General features: G+C 42.4%; 1 protein-coding gene and 1 long non-coding RNA gene across 6 annotated transcripts in view; one reads left to right on the top strand and one right to left on the bottom strand.

Moving 5' to 3' along the window:
* The window catches only part of LOC131481587 (uncharacterized), a 33,389-nt gene extending 23,016 nt beyond the window's left edge, over positions 1–10,373 (bottom strand). Inside the window, exon 1 of the long non-coding RNA XR_009246427.1 lies at positions 10,083–10,373. This is a non-coding gene — a long non-coding RNA (uncharacterized LOC131481587). The remainder of the gene's footprint in view (positions 1–10,082) is intronic.
* Positions 10,374–10,639: 266 nt separating this feature from the next.
* USPL1 (ubiquitin specific peptidase like 1) overlaps positions 10,640–22,647 on the top strand; it is a 40,641-nt gene continuing 28,633 nt past the window's right edge. For 3 of the 5 annotated variants that reach the window (XM_058670908.1, XM_058670907.1, XM_058670905.1), the window contains exons 1-4: positions 10,732–10,869; positions 13,414–13,579; positions 14,075–14,203; positions 20,259–20,889. In XM_058670908.1, the coding sequence (XP_058526891.1) occupies positions 13,481–13,579; positions 14,075–14,203; positions 20,259–20,889 (859 nt within the window). In that variant the 5' untranslated portion in view covers positions 10,732–10,869; positions 13,414–13,480. Of the gene's footprint in view, positions 10,870–12,532; positions 12,601–13,413; positions 13,580–14,074; positions 14,204–20,258; positions 20,890–22,647 lie in introns of those variants that run through there. The other 2 variants (XM_058670906.1, XM_058670909.1) reach the window with 2 other exon arrangements.

Genomic DNA, 22,647 nt, shown 5'->3' with positions numbered 1-22,647 from the left:
TAAATATATAAATAAATATATATATAAATATAAATCTTTTTAAAAATGTAGGACTGGTCATATCTGTTGAGAGAGTAAATGTTAGATACGGAGGTAAAAAAGGCTAAGAAGTTGGCACCAGAGTCTCTTGCTCCAGCAAACAGAAGATGGAAATTCCTTATTTTGAGGTAAGAAAGATTAGCAAGGTAAGAAAGGCAGCAGGTACAGGATCAGGGCCTCATTTGTCTAGGGGTGAGCAGACGTGCATGATGGTACTGAAGCATTCAATTTGGCACATGCAAATTTGAAATGCCTGTTGGGCACATGTAAATGTGTCATAGAGGCACATGGATACACGAGTCTCAAGCTCATAGCTGTTGGCCTGGAAACAACCTGGGAGTCTTGGTAACTAGTGGCAGCCTGTACACTGTTCTGGTTGTCAATGGACTGAGTATAGCATGGTATTCCTACTTGTACATTGGGTGACATCATGCTAAGTAAAGCCAGACACAGAAAGACAAATGCCACATATTTTTCCTCAAATGTGAAAGCTACAAACAACTCAGTGTTGACGCAAAGCGATCGCCCACCCATTAGCTCAATTTCCAAATATCCACACCAGCTTGGGGATGGGCCAGGCTGAACTTGGCAGCCAAAAACTTAATCTGGGTCTTCTATGTGGGTGACCGGATCCCAGCTACTGAAGCTATCACTTGCTGCCTCCTCGGGTGCACACCAAAAGGAAGCTGGGCCTCAAAACCAGGCACTCTGCTATGGTATGTGAGCTTATCAAGCGGTGTTGCAGGCCAACCCTCGGAAGAATTTTTGGGAGTAGTGAATCTACTTGTACTTCCTGGCAAAATATTCTAAAAGTTAACATTTCTCAGCTTTTCTGCCCTTTCACTTAGAACGAAAAATCTTAGATTTATCCCAAGATGGGGTTTTTTGTTTTTCATTGAACTATTACTACCTATTATTACTATTATTATTGGCTCAGAAGTACACCACTTCTCACTTATCCTAAGACTTCATGGGAGAGTTCATTCTAAAGCTAATCAGTACCCAAACCAAACATCACTTTATTGATCAGTCATGACAAATTACATTTGGAAAGTAAAATGAATTTCTTGGAATTTCTTTCCTGATTAGCAAAATAGTGCCTCCTATTACTTGATGCTGAGAGCTGCTGTCAGATTTGTCTACTTGAATAGAAATTCTCACATCTAAATGAAGTGGGTCTGTGCTGGCACGCTCTATATTCTCTTGACGGCTTACATTCAGATGGGAAAGCAAATTATACTAACTCATCATTTGCTTGTAGGTGCTTTATGCAACTTAATACGCAAACAGATCCAACAAATACTTATGGTTAGAACTCCAAAGAATATTTAGGCACTGTGAGTTTACCTTAAAATACCTACTGTAATCTTTAAATTCTTTTATTATGTTGAAAAGTTGTAAAGAGAGACCCAATGGATCACATACCCTGTTCAGTGAACATTTCAAGTTCTCCCTTACATCGTTTTCCAGCCATCAGTCCACCTTATTCTGATCACCACTGCAATAACAGTCTCATCTGAATAGATCAGAACAAGAAATCAGACTTCATAAGCCAAAAGTGTAACTATTATCACTTTATAGTCAATTGGCCCGAGCTTTCAGACTATCTGGAAGAGCTCTGACAGCAGTCCTTGATCATACTACAGAACCACTGGTTTACATGCTCAGCTAGACGGGAAAGCGGGGCAAGCAGCAGAAACTGTGCTGTGGACGTATTCTCCCCAACAATTCTCTATCTGGGCAACTATATAATCATATATATATAAATTTAATTATTTCAAAAAGTATCATTAACATTTAATAATTTTATTGAACTGTTAAACATTATTGAACTCCTTGCTCTGTGAAATATGAAATCAAGCCAACATGTAATATAATTGGTTAAGCCAGCATCCGAGAAGGCCTCCCCCCGTGAGTCCCAGCTCATGAGATGATCACAGACCTGTGAAGGTCTCTCTTGCTGAAGACCAGGCGGGCCGTGCAACCCTCAGAACACAACACAGTGATGCAGGTCACCTCTAAAATGTTGTATTTCTCTCTGTGAAAGGCAGGGAGATCAAAAGAGACCTCTCATTTGGTGGTTTATTCCCCAAATGCTGGAAACAGCTAGGTTGGGCAGAGGTCAAAACCAGGATCAGGAACTCCATCCATGTCTCCCATATGGAAGGCAGGGATACAGAAACTTGAGTCATTACCCGCTGCTTCCCAGGGTGTGTGCTAGCAAAAATCTGGATCAGAAGCTCAGTGGGCAGTTGGACCCAGGCGGCCCAGCAGTGTCTATGGTGCTGGCCCTTCAACAGCAGCTCGCACACACTGCCAGTACCTACTCAAGCACCGGTGGCAAACATGAGGAGTGCAACAACTCCTACCTGCTAGCACTAAAGAAAGGTGATGGCACCCAAAACTTCAGGCGAAGTTCAAGGACAGGCAGAGTGTGGAGGTGGTGACAGAGGGTGAGTGCTCAGCTATCAGGGCTGAACTGTGGACACCATTTTACATAGTAACTTACTTAAGATAACTGCATGAGGCTTGGAGAGCTGAGACAATTTGCCTGAGGTCACAAAACTAGTTAAAAACAGAAGTGAAATTAGTAGATATTTTCATTTTGTAAAGACATTGAGCCACACAGAAACCGAATATTCTGCTTGAAGTAACAAAAATGGAAAGTGGTAGAACTAGGATTAGTAAGTGGCCCAGTTGTGGTAAGGTTTGTGAATCTAATGGATATTCCTTTTTTTTTTTCTTTTGAAGTGGGAGTGGGAAGAGACAGTCCACAGCACCTTAAGAGAACAATGGCAGGAAAGCAAAAGTAAATTTAAAAGTTACATCAGACTTTCCCAAAGCAGTTCACACTTAGTGATGCAGAGAATGGGATCTTAAAAGATCACCACTAACCTAAAACCCACTTTCAAAACACAAAACTAGTGGCTGCTGGCTACATGGTGGCTGCTCTGCTCCTGATCCATGTCCCTGCCAATGTGTCTGGGAAAGCAGTGGGAGATGGCCTCTGCCACCATGTGGGAGGCTCAGATGGAGCTCCTGGTCTGGCCCAGGTCTGGCCATTTTTCAGCCATTTGAGGGCTGAATGCATGGATGGAAGGTTTATCTCCCCTGCTCTCTGGCTTTCAAATCAATGAATTTTTTTTTTTTCTGCCAGCCCCAAGTAAAAATTCAACTCCATGAGGCCGTTCCTTAAGTTTTCTTGCACTGATCCTGCAGAACCTGCTTACACAGCAACTGGTAAGCACTCGCCTCACTCAGCCTTGTAGGAAAGCTGCTTGTTTACAAATGTTTCTATTTCTCTTTAGGGATAAGAGCTATGCATTATTCACCTTTGTATTCCCTCTGCACTTAGCACAATGTCTTGCACACTTAATAAAAGCTTGCTGACAAGTATTTTTCTACAGAAGAGTATTTTATCTGTACATTCAAGCTAACAAACATGAAAACATAAAGGAAGTAGGCCATTGAAAACACTGCATTTTACAGGTTTGACTGGCCACATCAATTGAATACTCAAGATTGTCATACATCAACAAAGATCTTCATATGTAGCAGGGCACTGTAAGTATGATGGTAAGAAAAGATGCAGTCTCTGCCTTCTCTCAAATCTAGCAAGAGAGGAAATAAAATATATACATGTAGAAAACATACATACAAGACACACCCATAGAACTACTATAAGGAAAACAAGCAATGGGAAGTAATACAGAATTAGGGTAGAGGAGGAGGAGGAGAGAGGGCTCTTCAGATAGCAAGGAAAGCTTTACAAGAGATGTTTAAGCGGATACACAGGACACAAAGCAAGAGCCAGTTATACAGAAATGAGGGGAACAGCACTGCCAGGAGGGTGTTCTGGCCCCAAGGGGGTGAGGCCACATACTCCAATGTTAGCTTCAGTAACTCCAATGCATGCCTAGCCTTCGACACCTCAATTCTTTTGCTACCATTTCTGTCATCACTTCTTTTCCTGGTGGCAAACTGCTTTACATCCTCTGATTTAATTAGACGATGGCACATACCCTGGGGAATGTAAGTATTCATTTCCAAATAATCCCAAATTTCTTCTAGTTTTTTTCCTTCTTTTAGTTCTTATGACTGGTATTCATCTTGAAGTGACAACTACGTCCCAATTAGGAAAGAGTGTCACTCTATATGAGCTTAATTTTTTGATTTGGAGACCTCCTGATTGCTAATCAGCATGTTGTATGATTACTTCAACAAGTGCTTATAGAATGTTATTTTGTCACCGGAAGAACACACTGCTGCTTTCTGAATTCCTAGGTTGTCTAAACAGAAAATATACACAAAGCAGTCCCTGACTACTATGCACTCTCACATCTCCTGGAGCTATCCGCTCAAGTTCAAGGGGGCAATCTACTGCAAAGAGCCGTTGCCACAGGAGGAAGGCATTAGCCCAGGTCTGTAACTTGATTATGCAAATTTGGGAAAATTGCTCACTTCTTTTAGGTCTAGTTTTCAATTTTTATTCATTTGGGAGGCAGAGATCCAGAGGGCTTCTGTCTACTGATTCACTTCCCAAAAGCTCCCAGGACAGGCTGAGACAAGGCCAAAGGCAGGAACCAGGAATTCAATCCAGGTATCTCATGCAGGTGGCAGGAACCCGCCCAAGTACTAGGTCTGTATTGGCAGGAGGCTGGAATCGGGAACCAGGAATCCATCAGGTATTGAACGCAAGTACTCTGATGGGGAAGCTGGGTATCTTCAACCACTAGGTTCAACACCTGCCCAGCCTGTTTTCTTACTGCCAACCAAGAATACAAGGGGAACTGCATCATACACAAAAAGTTATATATGCACGGTAAAAACTTTAAAAAGCACTAACTTCCTCATGGACATTTCAATTTTGGTTTATATTTAACCATGTTCTATATACCTTAGAATGGCTATATATTGCTATTCAGCTGTCTCTTGTCTATTTCAATGTTAGTATTTAGCATTTTATAGCATTGAAGCATGATTTTGCTGAACCTGGTTGTTTTTCGGGTAGTCTAACTCTATAACTTTAACAGGACAAATGTCAACAGTTTAGGTGAACGGTTTTGGGAGGGGTGTGCAGAGAAATCCTCAACACCCCAGAGAGGAGTAACTGATCTTTGTGTACCACCCAGTGAGTTATAAGTGCATCCCAGCTGGCCGCTTCCTGTCTGTTTCTAAACTTTCCTAGTTGTTCTCTGTCTATCTATTCTAATTTGTTTGTTCATGTTTGTTTGTTGTGAGGGGTTTCTGGAGCAATCCTGATGGTCCTTACAAAAGAGGGTGGGGACCCAAAGTTGGAAGCAGGCAAGGGCCAGAGAAAGCTCCTCTCCCTAGTTCCGATGGAAGTTTACTGTTCTTCTGTTTCTGCGGACCGCTCAGGGATCCTGGTTGTCGTTCCGATGACCCTGGATCCTTCAAAGGAGGAATTGGGCTTCTTCCATCCCACATTGTAGATCCAAATGGGAGTGGGTGACCTCAGAGTTCTTGGCCTCTGAAGGCACTCCTTTTCCCCCGTAGTCTCCTTGGCAGTAGGGATGTAGTCCTCGGTGGTCGTACTGATAGTCCTTGGTGAGGCTTTGGGAGTCCTGAGGGTTGGGATAAAAGCCTCCTCCTTTCCCCCTGCTCCACTCTGGGGTCCCCTCCTGCTCTATGCGTATGACCTCCTGTTAAGAGGTTGTTAGGATTGCTCCTGATTCCCTCCACAGGTCTTTGTAGTTTTGCTATTGTCTAATGCTGACTCCAGTCTGCTGTCTATGAGTTACCTGTTATGACAGGTTGTGGCCGAGAACATGCGTTTCTCTAGTAACATTGGTTAATCAATACCATGTCAATTAATGCCATAATGTTGTAAATGGTTGTAAATATTATGTTGGGTTTTTTACTTGATTGGGATGATACTCTGTTGGTTCTACCTTCAGACCAGAGATGGTCTCACCAAGAAAACTTACCAAGACAATAAGATGCTGGACTTTATGATTGGTCAAAACCTCCAATGAAAGAATGTCAACTGAATTTGAACTACGGAAATGCAACAAGGTGGAGTAATCCACCGTGGGGGTGGGGGGAGGGTTTGGGGAGGGGTGGGGGGAATTCCAGTGCATAAAAACAAATGTGTCACATTATGCAATGAAATTAATAATAATAAAAAAATTGCACAAAAAAAAGATGATATGATGTTAAACATAATATTTTATGTTATGGATGTTATGTCATATGGCGTATATAAACTAAAATTGAACTGTGAATGGGGGGGTCACCGAAAGTGGTTTTGAAATTGCATTTATTTTTAACATGTTGACTGCTCAATACCATGTCAATTAATTCCATAACGATGTTAATTATTGCAGATGGTATGTTAGTGCTTTTATTTGACCGGGATGATACTCTGCTGTCTCTGCCCTCAGACCAGAGAGGGTCTACCCAATAAGTAGTTGGACTTGACTGGACTATAAGATGTTGGACTCTATGCTTGGCATATACTTGCAAAGAGGGAATTTCAACTGAACTTGAACTATGGTTATGCAACAAGGTGGAGGAACCCACCATGGGGGGAGGGTGGGGGGGGAATCCCAGATTCTATGTAATTACAACACAATGTAATCAATGAATAAATTTAATTTAAAAAAAAAAAAAAAAGCACTAACTTAAGCTCACAACCCAGAATGAACATGAACTGCTACAGTTACAGCAGGCCTTAGTTCTCACAGGCCTCTCTGTAGATCTTTCTCTGCTGCAAAATTCTAATGTTAAAAAATGTGTAAGATGATTTGTTTAGGAAAAAGCTCCTAAACATAGTCTGCCTGCTTTGTCTAGGGCTTAGACAAACAGTTATTCAGGCTATACGTCTCATATATATTTATTCTTAGATTTAGAGACAGACATTTATCTGCTGGTCCACACCCCAAACGCAGGAATAGCCAGGAACTCTGTCTGAATCTACCATATGGCATACAAGGACTCATGTGCTTGAGCCACTGTCTGCCTCCTCCAGGCACATTACTAAAGAAGCAACAGGGAGTCACCCCACTGTTTTGTGATGTAAGTATTACAACGGTGCAAGAACACAGAAGTCAAAGTAAACGGAATGCCACTCTTTAGGACAAGAACACATTCACAATTACTATTATTCACTGAACACGACTACTTTTAATAAAAAAAAAATTCTTAAACTCAATGTTCAAAAGGAGAAGGATGATGAAATAACACGTTATCCAATACATCATGCAGGTCTAAAAATGAAGCAAGTTACGTAAAATAATTTTCTAAAAGAACAATGTATAAAATGTATGCACGATACCGTTTCTGTACACAAAACAAAAATGTACCATGTAGTACTAACTTAATTGTTGTATAATTTTTTTTCCCTTAAATAGTCAAGATACAGCTTTGGTTACTTCTCTGAGGGGCAGGTGTGGAAGGTCAGGCCATACCCAAAACAAGATGGCTAATTTAGATCAGAAAAACAGTCACTTACGATCAATGGGATCATGTCCTTGACAAGCATTTTTAAAATTTACTAATCTGAAAGGCATAGAAACATGGCAGACATGGAGAGAGATGCCTCATCTTCTGGTACACTCCCCAGATGCCAATAACATCTGGGCTGGCTCAGGTGGAAGGCAGGACACCAAACTCAAAATGGAGGCAGGGACTTCTCCCAAAACCACACTTGTGCCATCCCCAGCAGGTGCATGTTGACAGAAAGTGAGGACCAGATGCGGAGCTGGGACCTGATAGGCCCTCAGACGTGGGACACGCACATTCCAACCAGTGTCTTAACCACTGTGCTTAATGTCCACCCTGGCAAGGGCATTTTTACAAAACGACAGCTTTCAGACTGAGTATCTGAAACTACAGGAGACCTTTCTTAGGAAATTCACATATTCCACATGTCTCACTTCTTACCTCTGTGAACCACGGCCATGAAATCCAGGCAACTTGTACAACGTCAAACAGCAGATCAAAGCCTAGTATCTATCCATAACTCTCCTCTATTACGGCCTTTTCACTTGACGTAGGCGAAACAGAGCCCAGTAAGTCTGGGTGATTATTATGAGTCGTAATTGCTGTGGCAATTTCTTATTTATATGACTAAATGGCTATATTTACAAACAGGTTGCGGATATCTACATAACTGCACTTACACAGTAGGATAAATATTTTTTTCTGTCATAACTCATGTGAATTTACTTGAGGCCAAGAAGATATCTTGTTATTTTTTAAACATACTAATACCTAGCACATTGCCAAAATTATTCTACTGAATTTTATAATTCCTTAACTAATATCCAAACATTATAGGCATTTTAGGAGTAAGAATTTATTGGAATTAAAAAAATTTTATAAGCTCCATAAACCATTGCATAACACTCCACATACCAGTGGCTGAGAGCAAACATACTCATACTGCTCCTGCAAAACCTATCAAATAACAGACTTCTCACTAGTCCTGGTCACATTTTGTCTCAAAGCCTAAGACTGTGGCTTTCAGAGCTTTCTGACTGTCAGATTTAGATAAAGAACCAAAGCCTGTTCAGTTGCTAGGAAGCAAGGTTAGTCACTTCCACTGGTTTTGCTTTTTTCCTGAAACCAAAACCTACAGTTGTAACAGACCACTTCCGTATTCAAGGTTTGGGAAGAGGACTTGTTTGGTGGTTATACAATTCAACCTATCAGAGGTTGCAAAAGCTTACAATGTGAGAAGAGAAAAATGAAGAAAAAGGGAAATTAAAAAAAATCCTACTTGTACAGTACTGAACCCTATAGTTGTTCAGTAGTTATTTTCTAAAAAGCTGTCTATGATTAAATCTTGTGAGCTTAGAAACAGAAATAGGCAAAGGAACCATGTACCATGTAGCTGCCAAGGGGCTGGAGGCAATAATCCTACTAGCTGGGAGACGTGCACAGGAGTGAGGAATTCCAACACAAGGGGACAGCAGAAGCCATTTGCGATTACTCTTTCACACAACCCAAGTTTTCCAGTCATTCTCTTCTGATCTCCAAGTCCACACTGTGTATGGTTTAAAAGGGGGAAAACTCGGCACACACTAAAATCCCTCCGCATTCTCCACCACGCCTACGTTCCACTCCGCCTCCATCTGCCCATACCCCCATCACTATTACACTTTTTTTTTCCTGGCCGAAAACAACCCAAAAACCAAAAAAACAAATTCGCTTTAAAAGGTCAAATCAACTTCGTGGATGACTATTTGGATTTTGATATGCTTTAGTTTGGTGATGCTATTTTGCAACCTCACACTTTTAGCTATATTCTAACTGAACCACAATTTATGAGTTAACATTTACCAAGCATTACAAAAATAATATTCTATCAACTCTAGTTGAAAATAGCAATGATGAGCAAGAAAAAAAAATCTCTTCGTTTTGGTTTCTATTCAGGAGGAAATGATACTTTCTCAAATTTCTACCATAAAAAAAAGAATAAACTTGGCGAGATCTCTCAACAAATACTACTGATACAACTACAAAATTAATAAAAAAAAAAAAACCAGCCTATTTTTGCTTGGAGGAAAAAACCTGACAAACTCCTTGCTGATGTCTTGGCCATTTGCATTTCCAAAGTAGTGAACACTTAACACCCCATTTTACTTCAGAATTTCTTACTATGTGGATTCTAACGCCTCTAGAGCACCTTTTCAAAAAGAAAATCATCATTTGAGACGACAGAAAAACCACCACCAAAAAAAAAAATCCAGCCACGCTGCAAAATGCCAGTCGTGATTACTCTGTACAGACACTACCAGAAAGAAACCAGATTCTTAGGGGAGGACAGAACCCGTCGACCGAAAGGGCTTGCGGAACAGGCTGCCCCCCAAGACTGTGAATGCAGGCTCAGAAATAGCACACGCGGTCACGATGTCCCCTAAACCACATGACCTTCCTACGAAGGCAGAGCTTAATCTCATCCGCTCCACGAGGAGCCACCGCCATCCCCGCCCGGCTCCGGGAAGTGACACCGGGCAGGGCGGGCCGAGGAGCGGGCATGGAGGGCAGGGGCCCAGCGCTCTGCCTACTGCCCTTACCGTGAGAAGATCTGGGAGGGAGCAAAGGAGGACAGACACCCCAGAATCGCCGTAGCCAAGCTCCGGGCCTCCAAGGAGGGGGTTAGGGAGGGAGACAGAGAGGGGCGGCTCCGTGTGTGGGTGACCCTTTGTGCACAGCTCTCCGAGGCCGCCCGGCGCTTCCCCCCGTGAGGACGGGGCAGCCGGGCCGGGGGTGTCCGGCGCGGCACAGCGGCCGAGGCCCACACAGGCTCCATGGCAGCTCCGCCTTCCCGACCTCAGCCCAATCCCAGGTCCCCTCAGCGCAGCGGGCTCCCGACCCCACGGAACCCCTGGCGACCCGCCCCTCAGCGTAATCCCTCCGCAGCCGGCCGCGCACTAGTTTTAATCACGCCCCACCCCCCCTGGCCGCCGGCGTCACCTCCGCCGCTCGAGCGTTTTTTCCAGCAGTTTCCAGAAATGTCGCCTCCTCCCTCCCGCCCCTCCCACAGGCCGGGCTCGGCCGCTCCCGGCCCCGCCCCCTCTGCTCGCCGCCGCGGGAACTGCGCCCGGCCGGCCGGAAGTGCTCTCGCGCTAGCCTTCCCCGCCACGCGGCTTGCTTTCAGAGCCCGCGTGCGCGCGCTGCAGGAAGGGGGACCTTCTTGGGCGACGGACGCGAAGCCGGAAGCTGTTTCCTAGCGGCGGCGCAGTCGGGGCAGTAGCGGTCCCAGGAACGCGGGTTGGACGTTGCCGTCCGGTCGGGGGAAGCTCAAGGCTGGAACGGGAGTGCGCACCGTCCCGGAACGAACTAGGGGCGTGCCCGGCACAGGTACGGGAGCGGTAGGATGGTTCCGTTTCGCTGTCGGACTCGGGGACAGGGAGTGAACGGGGATGATGGAGGCTGGGCTGGGACCACGGTTTGAAATCCTGATGAAGCAATGGAGTTAGAGAGTTTCACGTCCGTTTGGGGCTCAGAGAGGTAAATACTGAAGAGAAACCAGAGTGAGTTTCCGTGCCCCAGGGAGCGCGGAGGTGGGCGTCTCAGACTACCCCAGGCGAGTTTGGAAACAACCTGGGTCGGGTTCTGGTCTCGGACGGTGCGGGGCGCCGCAGGTCACCTGTTTATCTGGTGTGGTCTCGCCTTCGGATCTAAGACCCCCTGCCCGTTCCTACAGCCGGATTGCAGGCAGGGCTGCCTTATTAGGGTTAACTGCCCGCCCGCCGCGAGTCTCTGGGCCGAGGGTGTCATGGGGGTTGGTCTCACTCACTGTCCTGCAGTTTGGTAATTTGCAACCGGGTCTCTCCGACGAGTTCTGCGAAGGCTGTGTTGGATGCTGAGGTTTGTGAAGTGGAGCAGAGAGAAAGGCAACCCTGGGAAGCTGGGCTGGTTGTCAGCACGTGGAGCGTTTATGTCACAGTAGCACGGTTAGGTCACATTGAGCTGCTGGGACGGCTTTATAAGCAGCCATGGAGGGGCTTTGTTGATATACGGAAGCACCGACTTGACAGCGGTAAAGAGCGGGGTTGGAATGGAAGGAGAGAAAGGCGTTTTGAGTTGTTGGTGGAGAACCGTCTAGAGAATTTGGTGACTTTCACTACCAGAGAAATGTGAAAGAGAAAGCGCAAACTTTCTACTGTGGAAGGGGGGAGGAGCCGGCTGTATTTGAGGCCATGAAGGTGGAGGCAGTTAGGGAGGGGGAGAGTAGGTTGCCACACGCACCGTAGGATTTTGTATCTTAAGAAACTATTACATTTGAAGGAAGACCTGGAGCGTCTGTATCTGGTCGTTTTTTAAGTGAAGGTTTCCAGCGACAAGGGGATTCTTTGTATTCAGGAATCCTGCCCCAGCTTTTCCCGTTGGCATGTTTGGCAATGGAATCGATAGAGCTGACTTGAAAGCTCTCTTTAACGGTGCATCTGAGAAAGTTTCCCAGATTCCTCATGCAAAAGCAGAGTTTGATCAGAACCACTTTGTTCAAGGTGAAGATTAAACAAAGAACTGCCATAATATATTGTGTTAAGTGTCTGGCTTGACTTAACACTCATAATTCTTTGAACAACCAGTTTTACAGATAGATTTCTGGACTCCTCTTTGAAGGTTCCAAAGCCCATACTTTGAACCTTTGTGGAACCCTAGCAATTCGTTTCCTCCACGGTTTTCTTTTGTAGAGAGATTGTGAGTAGAAACTGGCAAGAGTATTCAAGCTGGTGTTGTCTGTGAGGAGCCTAAAAAGAACAGTTAACATCAGTGTTTCTCCGTAGGGTGATTTTTTTTTTCTTTTTTGTCTCCCAGGAGACATTGGCATGTCTGGTGAGGTTTTGGGTTGTCGCGTTTATGCGGATGCGTCAGTGATGCCACAGGACAGCCCCTCACACCAAAGAATGGTCCAGTTCAGTAGGTCTAGTGCGGCAAATGGGAAACCCTGCCTATGATTACTTCAGGAATAGGAAGAATAGGAAAGAGATTCACCGGCACTTTCAGAGGCTTTTTCTTTTTCTTTTTAAATGATTCCTTGGCTGGAGAGGTGTGTGCAGCTTGTAAACCACTGATTCGCAGGAGGTGGGAGTAGAATCACAGATGAGTACACTGGCTTGAAGTCACTTCACAGTAGTTGTGCTAGTGGTCATTCACCTCGCAGGTCTCCTGCACCTGGCTTTGCTGTGTTTTAAATCCAGGTTTAAACTGCTTTCTGTTGCCTCTTTCCTCCTTGGCTGTCATAGTTCACTGCTATCACTTCACTGTCATAGTTTCCGTTATTCTGAGTGACGAGTGGCGCTAGGTCCAAGTTAGGCTCAGAACAAGCTTGTCCCATAGGTAACTGGGGCTAGAGCAGTGTTGTTTTTGTTCTTTCTGATACAGATTGCTTACAAATAATACAGGATAATATTTCACTGATGATTCTTAAAAAGTAACTTCTCAACTGGCAAAGTATTTTTTTCTGTTTGAAAATAGAGGGAATGAATGTATAGGTGTGGTTTCTTGGTGCTTTTGTCCCTGTTAAGTAACAACACAGTGACTGGGTTTCTACTGTGATGTAGGCGTATTTCTTGTAAATTGTGCATGGGCTGTTTAAAAAAAAAAACGTAGGTTTTCAAACCCTAGCAAATACAGTTTGCTGTAAATAGCAGTTTGCTGCTGCCACAACTTTTTGTTTAATTTAGCCTTTGCCACCCCCCACCCCCAGTTGCTAACTTTTTAAATTAGTGTATGAATTTTTGTTGTTTCAAGATCACAACTGTAGAATGTGTTTGTCTTAGGATAAAGAGCTCTCACAATGTACTTTATATGTGTACGTATGTATCTTAGAGTTTAGCTCATTTTGAGAGTAAACAGGATTTTTATTTAATTGTGTATTGACTTTTTTTTTTCCAGGGATCATTGAAAAATCCTTAGTGGTATTGACATGTCTCACGTGACATGAATTAGCCAATGACTCGGAATGATGGATTCTCCGAAGATTGGAAATGGTTTGCCAATGATTGGACCAGGGGCTGATATAGGGATATCTTCACTCCACATGGTGGGGTATTTGGGAAAAGTTAGTGAACTTATTTTTTGCCTCAGTGCAAAGTTGTTTTTTTTCCACTCTTCTATTTTTGAGATTAAATTTAGTTTTCATTTTATGGATTAGATTCTAAGAAAATTTGTCTTCCACGGAAATCTTACAAAATGGCGAAAGATTGTTATAATGTGTTTACCTCTCTTTCAATGCTATGTGAAAATAGAAATAAAATATATATTTGATAGATTACTGTTTGAAAATATGGAACATAATTTTCCCCTGGCAATTGATGTTACCTTTATCTTCGAAATGAAATTGATGTGATTCATAACACCTGAAATTTAAAACTAGCATATTCGTTTTGGAATAGTAGCTGTATTTAAAGCATTATGTGCAATCATTTTACTTACCATATTTAAGTATCTTGCCAGGACATTTCTAGCTGAAAATTGTTGATTTTTCTCTGGTTGCCTTTCAATTTAACTTCTTAAAGAAATATCTATATTTTAATTTGCTTTCTTTCTCTTTTAGAATTATAATCCATCAAACATTTCATCAGATGGTTATTGTCCTGCTTGTAAAGAGAAGGGAAAAATAAAAGCCTTGAAGATTTACCGAATTAGTTTTCAAGAGTCTATCTTTTTGTGTGAAGATTTGCAGGTAAAGTATTAATCTTGCATAGAGTGTAAGGTTTTGCTTTTTGCCTTTTTTTTTTTTTTTTTTTTGTCTTCATTGTTTACATTTTACTCATTGATTCTAGAGTTGGCCTTGAGGCACAGTGGACCGCCTGTGGTGTTGGTCATCCCATATCAGAGTCTTGGTTTGCAGCCCAGCTGCTCTGCTTCCAGTGCAGCTTCCTGCTGATGTGCCTTGGAAGGCAAGAGAGGATGGCTCAAGTGTTTGGGCCTCTGTCCCCCATGTGAGAAACCCTGCTAGAGTTCCTGGCTCCTGACGCTCTCCTGGCCCAGACTGAGATGTTGTGGCAATTTGGGGAGTGGAAGATGGAAGATCTCTGTCACCCTGCTTTATCAAAAAAAATCAATCCTTTAAAGAAATTTCTGTTTTCTACTTATGAACATGTCTGGTATTGGTGTTTTTCAAATTATACCTGATAAAAATATTTACTGTCGCTGTCCTGAGGTGAACAACTCAGTCAGTGCTCGGAGATGATAACAACACACGTGGACTACTGACTGGTGGTCAATAGCCAAAAGTTTATTAGTGGCATCAGACTTTATAGATTGAAGGTCATATGGGATAAGAGAGCAGGTATTGAGCTTATCAACAAAACTCATCAACTGTTTCTATACTCTTGTTTGGAACTCTTTTTGTTTTGTATATTCCACCAAGTGTTCTCATACAAATGATATCCATTTAGTTATATGAATGGCACCCACTCACTCTTTTCATACAAAGGATATCCAATCAGTCATACAAATGGCGTCCATTCAGTTGTTCCCATACAAATATTATCCAGTCAGTTGTAATCCTGTGCTTGCTGATCTTCTAGGGTCACAATGTCCTTCTGTAATCTACTACCAACTGTGTGTTTTATTTTTCAAACTGATCATTTTGGGCCAACTGTGCCAGATCATTAGGGAGTTAGAATTAGGAATAATTTATTTAAAAAAATTTTTTTTAGGTTTACCTAATTTTTTTTTTAAAGATTTATTTATTTTTATTACAAGTCAGATATACAGAGAGGAGGAGAACAGAGAGGAAGATCTTCCGTCCGATGATTCACTCCCCAAGTGTCCACAACAGCTGGTGCTGCGCCGATCCGATGCCGGGAACCAGGAACCTCTTCCAGGTCTCCCACGTGGGTGCAGGGTCCCAAAGCTTTGGGCCATCCTCGACTGCTTTCCCAGGCCACAAGCAGGGAGCTGGATGGGAAGTGGAACAGCCGGGATTAGAACTGGCGCCCATATAGGATTCCGGGTGCGTTCAAGGCGAGGACTTTAGCCGCTAGGCCACGTTGCCAGGCCTGGTTTACTTAATTTTTTGAAAAGCAAAGAGTGAGAGGCTTGGGGGTGGGGGAAGAGAGAAGTGGATCCATCCTCCATCCACCAGTTTACTCTGAATGGATGAAACAGCCAGGACTGGCTCAGGCCTATGCCGGGAGCTCAAATCTAGCCTGATCTAACACAAGGGTGGCATGGATTCGAGCACTTGGGCTTTTTCCACTGTCTTCCCAGTTAAAAGTGGAGTAGCCAGGAGTCATACTAGTACTCCAGTATGGGACAGCAGGATTGCGTGTGTACAGTACTGACAACTCCCGAGAAGTTTTTGAAAGCTTCTTCAAAACTTGAACATTTGGTGAGTTAATAGGCTGCTAGAGGTGTTGGGAAGAGGTTTATCCAGCAGGCATGGAAGCGTCATGTCACTGACCCAAGTCTTCTCTTGAACATCCCATCATCACTGTCTTTCTTAAATAGCAGGAAAGTCCAAGATGTAACATTATTTGGTCCTTGCAAGACAACCTGTGTGTAGCACTTGAAATTCAATAGATCTGTGGAAGGCTAATTTTCAAGTTGGTAATTTTGTATGGATAATGAATAAAATTATAAACAAGTGTATGACTCGGTGAAAAGAAAGGTTCACCTTCCTTGCTTTACAGTATGCTATAGACTAAGCCAGTAAACAGATGTTTCCTTGAATTCTGTGAGCCATCCTGGCAAGTTAATACATGTAGAACCCAAGAAGGCATCATCAGAAGGCCAGTTTGCAGCTAGTTAGTTGAAGTATGAGTGGCTGATACTTGTGATTGGCTTTTGAAGTACGTGTTCTGGGTCCAGGTTGATAGCATCAGAAATGAATTGAATTAGCCTTCCAGTTGGTGTCCACTGGAGTGTTACTTGGTGTGGAGAATTACTCCTCCGCTGTCATTCAGAGTTGGTCACAAAAGTGTGCTGCAAGTGTGAGGGTGTAGAACAGAAAGGAGAATAGTTTTCTCCATTCAGACTGGTTGACAGATGATTGCTGTTGTTCATGAGAAAGGTGATAGCAGAGGTGACGGGTTACTGTTGGATTCTGTTTATTCACTTGAGCCTCAGGATTTGTGGTGAATTGGTTTCAGGAGGGCCCTTATTTTATACAAGGTATGCTCAAAGTCATTTTTATCAAGTGGCATAGGGTTCGCATAGAACCTATGCATTTTCTTTATATATTTTAAGCCATCTCCTGATTCTTCTTTTTAATTGGAAAAATAGATTTGGAGAGAGGGAAGACAGATCTTCTGTCTGCTGGTTCACTCCACAAACAGCCGCAATGGTGGGAGCCAAGTGGATGTGAAGCTAGCAGTGTCTTTTGGGTCTTCCAAATGGGCGCAGGGCCCCCAGGGTTTGGGCCGTCCTCCACTGCTTTTCCCAGCCTACAAGCAGGGAATGAATGGGAAGGGAACAGCCAGGACATGAGTCAGTGCCCATATGGGATCCTGGTACATGCAAGGTGAAGATTTTTCCACTAGGTTGTCATGCCATGCTCTTGATTGCTTTTAATAGCTAATATAGTGTAAGTGCTACATAAATAGTGGTTATACCGTATGATTTAGGGAATAATGATGAAGGAAAAGGCTATACGAGTTTCAGTGCTGGTGCTATCATCATAGGCCTCAGGCATAGTGCATGGTGTTTGGTTGAATTTTCAGGTGTACAACCTTCGATACAAGAACCACTAAAACCAGTATGATTCGCTGAAAAACTGGCATACAGGGTGGGCAGAAGAATCAATGATGATTCCAGGATTTTTGACCCTGTTGGAAGAATACAGGTGCCAGTTGCTGAGCTGTGAGCAAGGTTTGACGCGAAGCTCAGGTTAGGACAAGCTTTAAACCTGACATCTCTGAGTCTGTGGAGTAAGCAGTTGGATTTGTGGGCCTGCCAATAGGTGGAGACTTTGAGATTGGAGATAAAAAATTGGTAGTCATAAGTGTGGAGTAAGTGGAACGATAAGAACAGGTGAGTTAATGTAGAATGATCAGTATTTTCACATCCCCAGTTCTGGAACACTCCAGTATTAGAGTTTGGAGAATTGAATTGAAACCACAGCAGTCTGAGTGGATGTGGACAATGAGACAGGAGTAAAATTGAGAGTATGTTCTAGAAGTTAAAGAAGGGAGGAAGGTGTCATTTACTGTCAGATGCAGCTGAGCTTAAGGAATGTCAAGACTGAATTGACCCTTGCCTTGAATGTTGTGGGAGTTGCCAGAGACTTTGAAGAAAATAATTTAGTTACAGCAGTAGTGATAAACACTTAACTGGAGTGAGTGGAAGTGAGAGTTGAGATACGTAGATTTAAGCAGAAGGTTTTTTTGTTGTTGAGAGTAAATGAGTGACAGCATGGTTTTAACCAATGGAGAGGGGCAAATAAGGGCCAAGTGGTATGTGTTTATAATTTGTCTCTGGCAAGACTTTCCAGGTAACCACAAGGTATATTTTCCTTTTTTCTTAAAAAGCAAAAATTTAAAATTCCAAAAATCAATGAAAAAAAGTGTTAGTTTTTGTTGTCATTTTAGCATTATATGTTAAGTAATAGATAGTTGTTCTGAATTTAAAAGTCATGCTCTGTATCTTCCAGTGGCTTTTTTCAAGACAAGTTAAAAGCTTTTCTAGTTTTACTAAAATGGCACATATTCACTGTAAATAGAAACTAAAGATAGCTATTAAGAGATAATTGAAGTTTTTAATATATGAAGTGAAAATATCTGAGCAAGAACAATTGATAATTTAGTTTCACAAGCGTAACATAAATGATGCTAAGCGGAGACAGTCATAGAGAATGGGTGTTCGGGGATGCAGCCTGGGTGTCCCTGAGTTAAGTTTGGGCACGGGCAGGATAATGTATACCATAAACTTGATGGCTTGGCAGTGGTGAAAAATTTTGGTTTTGAGAAAGTTCTTTTTTAAAAAATGAAAGATTAAAAAATGTTACAACTTTTTTTTAAAAAATTGTGGTTAAAACCTCTTAACAAAATGTATCATCTTGGTCAGGCTTAAGTGTACAGGTTAGGAGTGTAGAATATACTTCTTTGGTGTGCTACAGACTTTAAAACTTTCCCATCAAGCAAATAAAATTAATACCCATTAAGCAGCAACTTGTACTTCTCCCAGCCTTTGGCAACCACACTTTCTACTTTTTGTTTCTCTGAATTGACTACTGTAAGTACCTTATAGAATTGAAATCCTGTAGTTTTGTCTTCTGTGGCTGGTTTCTCTGGCTTCATATATAGGCTGAGCAATACTGCACTGTATGTGATATACATACATTTTCTTTTCCGTTTCTCTGTCTGACGTTTGGGTTGCACCTAGCTTTTGGTTTGCACCTAGCATTATTGAATAATGTTACAGTGAACACCATTGTGCAGAAATTTCTTAGTGGTCCTGCTTCCAGTTTTGGAGTTAATATATACATATTTGTAACTGAATTCACAGCTATTGCTATTGTTTTTAGTAGTGTTCTCAGTTTTCTGACATATGGTAGGATTTAGGAAATAATAGTCCCACCATAGAAAGTTGACAGATTATAGATAATGACTCTACAGGTCGTTGGTAATGAAAAAATACAAAATGAGTCCACTTTATACTAAGGAATTTTGTCAGAAATATGATATTGTGCAGAAGTACCTGTGTAGCATTTAGTACATTTCAGCTATGTGTGCTATAAAGTAAATCACCTCAAAACATAGTTGTATAACTAATATCACAGCTTCATTTATTATTTCTCAAGATTTTATGGGTTGACTTGGCAGCGCGTTGTTTTCTACCACTTTGGCTGGAACATCTGAGATGTCTGCGTGAAGGGGAGATGGTGTAGGCTGGCTGGGCTTTCCGCTCAGGCAGTCAGCCAGAGTCTCAGTTCTTTCCCATGAGGGTCATTCGTAAATCTGATTTGGCTCCTCATGTTGTGATGGTTGGTACTAAGGAAGGTTCCCAAAGGAGGTTCCAAGAGGACAAGGCCAGAGCCCCAGTGCTTGCTAAAGTCTCCACAGAGCTAGTCGTGTGTGCTATAGGGCTGACTGCAGGCATGAATTACCCAGGAGATACGGCTCTTAAGTTCCTTGATGGCCACCAATGTAGCGGTTCACCGGTTCACCATGGTTATATAAGAGCAGGCGTATTTTAAGTGATGGCACATATTGTGATACTTTTCAATCTTAGGGGTAAATTCTTTGTTTTAGTGATTTATATTTTTCATATTTGGCTGAAATTGTATTAATACGTAGTGGGATTTGAGGAAATCATTAAAGGTCAGCCAGTTTGACATAAAGCAGTAAGGAAACAAAGTGACAGTATGTTCAGGTAGAATAATACTCAGTGTTACAATTTAAGAAGTATAGGAATTACTTGATGAGTTTTTAATTTTTTTTAAAAAAGTGAAGAATTTCTTAAAATTGTACAGTGTGTTTGTTCCCAAAGCATAACACTCATCATATAATTTTTTTAATTTTTTATTTTAACATTTACTTCAGATTTCTGCATATTTTCCTGTTTGTGCTAGATCACAATTCTGATTGTTCAGATTTTCTAGGAGTAATTACTCTTGGGAGGGCCAAGGTTTTAATAGTTTTGCCTAGTTCCTTCAGATCTCAGTTAATATGTCTTCTCATGTCAAATTGGTGCTAAAATTATCATGACAGAAATTGTTAAGTAAACTTGAGCTTCTTTGGATTTTTCCTTTTTTTTTTTTTTTTTTAAATCATTTTACTTTTTTTTTCTAGTGCATCTATCCTTTGGGCTCCAGGTCACTTAATAATTTAATTTCCCCGGATTCAGAAGATTGTCGCACTCCAAATAAGGTTCACAAAAGGAAGCTCTTGGAAACCAGCTGTACCGATTCACCTGTTTTAACAGATTCCAAAAAGACTAGACATCATATTGATGATGGACAGACATTGGACAGCAGACCTAACAGAGAACTGTGTGATGAAACCTCACCACAATGTTCTGGGGACAATACTTGTCAGCATCCAGATGGCACAGCTCATTCCTTGGCGCAGAATGAGATTTTGGAAGCTGGTAGTGTTGGTATGGCTGCTGAAGAGCCTGCTGCAGTCGATGTCTCTGCAAGTAGACAAACTTCCCCTCAGAATGAAGGCGGCACATCTCCACTGGAAATGCCATTAGAAAGCGAGTGTGTATCATTTGGCCGGACTTTGTATGTCCAGTGGAAAAATGCTCATGCTCTCTGCTGGTTGGACTGTATCCTTTCAGCCTTGGTGCACTTGGAAGGATTAAAGAACGCTGTGACTGAACTGTGTCCTAAGGAGGATTCTGTTTTCTGGCATTTGTTTACAAAATATAATCAAGCAAATAAGCTTCTGTATGACACTCAGTTGGATGGACTTAAAGGTTGGTATCCCAATGTGTTATTTCTGTTTAACTTTTAAAGATGTTGAATTTCTCCCAGTATCTAGAAAAGATGCTAGCAGTCAGGGATTGTGTCATGCAGCTTGGGATAATACCAGATTTATTATGAATGTCCACTACACACTCTCCACTATAAAGAGGAAAGACTGTGATTGAGTCTTAGTGTCTGAGTGTCAGCTGTTCATGTATTGCCTTGTTGATCTGAGAAAAACCCAAGGTGAAAGAAGGAAGCTCCATCTAAGAATAAAGTGTGGGGCCACAGTTATGGCGTGCGGGTAAAGCTGCCACTGCCTCCATCTGGGACTTCGGCATCCCATAAGGACAGTGGTTCAAGTCCTGGCTGCTTCACTTCTGGTCTGGCTCCCTGCTAATAATGGCCTGGAAAAAGCAGTGGATAATAGCCCGAGTGTTTGGACCCTTGCCACCCATGTGGAAAACCTGGGGAAAAACTCCTGGCTTTTGTCTGGCCTAGCCCCTGTGTTAACGGCCATCTAGGAATTGAACCAGAGGATGGAAGATGTGTCTGTCCAACCCTCTCTCTCTATAACTCTGACTTTCAGAAAATAAAACCTTTAGAAAGAACAAAAAGAATAAAGGGCTTATTCAAGTAGCTGAGATACAGGATCCCTAATTGATAGGAACAGTTGAGTTGGTCAAAAACTACAACAAAATGTTTTCTGCCAAGGCTACAAATAGGGCACAGATTCCAGAGGGGAGATGGGCAGGGTCTTGATTCACAACATAATGTATGCTTTTGGAGCCAGCCCCTCAGGTGTCCTCAGACTTGTGACAGCTCTTGATGTGATCATAGTTAGTTGTCTAGGTGAACTGTCTGGTGGTTCCTGTCCTGAGGGAGAGGGGGAAGGCAAACGGAGGTGATTTATTGTCACTGTGGTTTGTTGTCAACACTTGGATGGCAGAGTAATAGGGTCAATGAGTATATCAAAGTAAAGTCTGAAGTTTAAAACTACTGAAATGTGCTGAGATTGCAGCGCAGTGGATTAAGCTGGGATGTTGGCATCTCAGAGCACCAGTTTGAATCCCATTTGCTCCAGTTCCCATCCAGTTTACTGTTGCTGCGCTAGGAAAGCAGAAGATGGCCCAAGGATTTCGGCCCCTGTCCCTCGGATAGGAGATCTGGATAGAATTCCAGGCTCTTGGCTTAGATCTGACCACTGTGGTTGTTTAACGACTGAAGTGAAGATCTCTCCTCTGCCCTCTTTGTCTTTCATTTTGCCTTGTAAGTAATAGAATGAATCTTTTTTAAAAATCTGCTGAAAAGCTAAAGTGAACAAGTATTGCCCATGTTTCCACACTCTCCAAAATTTCCTTACAATGAGGGATATATTTTTTTGTTTTATTTTCCATAAAATACATTGTTCATGAACCCACATGCCAACCCAAGAACGAACTTGTTATTGCAGTCCCATCCTCTATCTTCACTTAAAGGCGATCACTATCGTGGAATGTATCATTACTTCTAATTTTTTTGTGTGTCCAGCAAAACTACATTGCCTAATTTACTTGGTCTTGAGCTTTATTAGAATATGTAATAACTTTTCATTATTTTAAAATTCTTGAACTTCTTGGGGAGGAGCAAGTTTATTTTGGCTCACAGCTTTGAGATTGACAAGGCAGTGTTGTACAGCCCATGAAGCTGACACCTGATGGAGGGTCCCTGGATGAGCCAGGAGGCGCAGAGGCACAGGGAGCATGGTGTCCCCAGAGCCATTGTGATTT

This window comes from Ochotona princeps, chromosome 12, assembly GCF_030435755.1.
Source record: "Ochotona princeps isolate mOchPri1 chromosome 12, mOchPri1.hap1, whole genome shotgun sequence".
In the NCBI taxonomy this organism is placed as follows: Eukaryota; Metazoa; Chordata; class Mammalia; order Lagomorpha; family Ochotonidae; genus Ochotona; species Ochotona princeps.
Note: the sequence above shows the minus strand (reverse complement) of the source record. Positions and strands in the feature narration are given on the sequence as shown.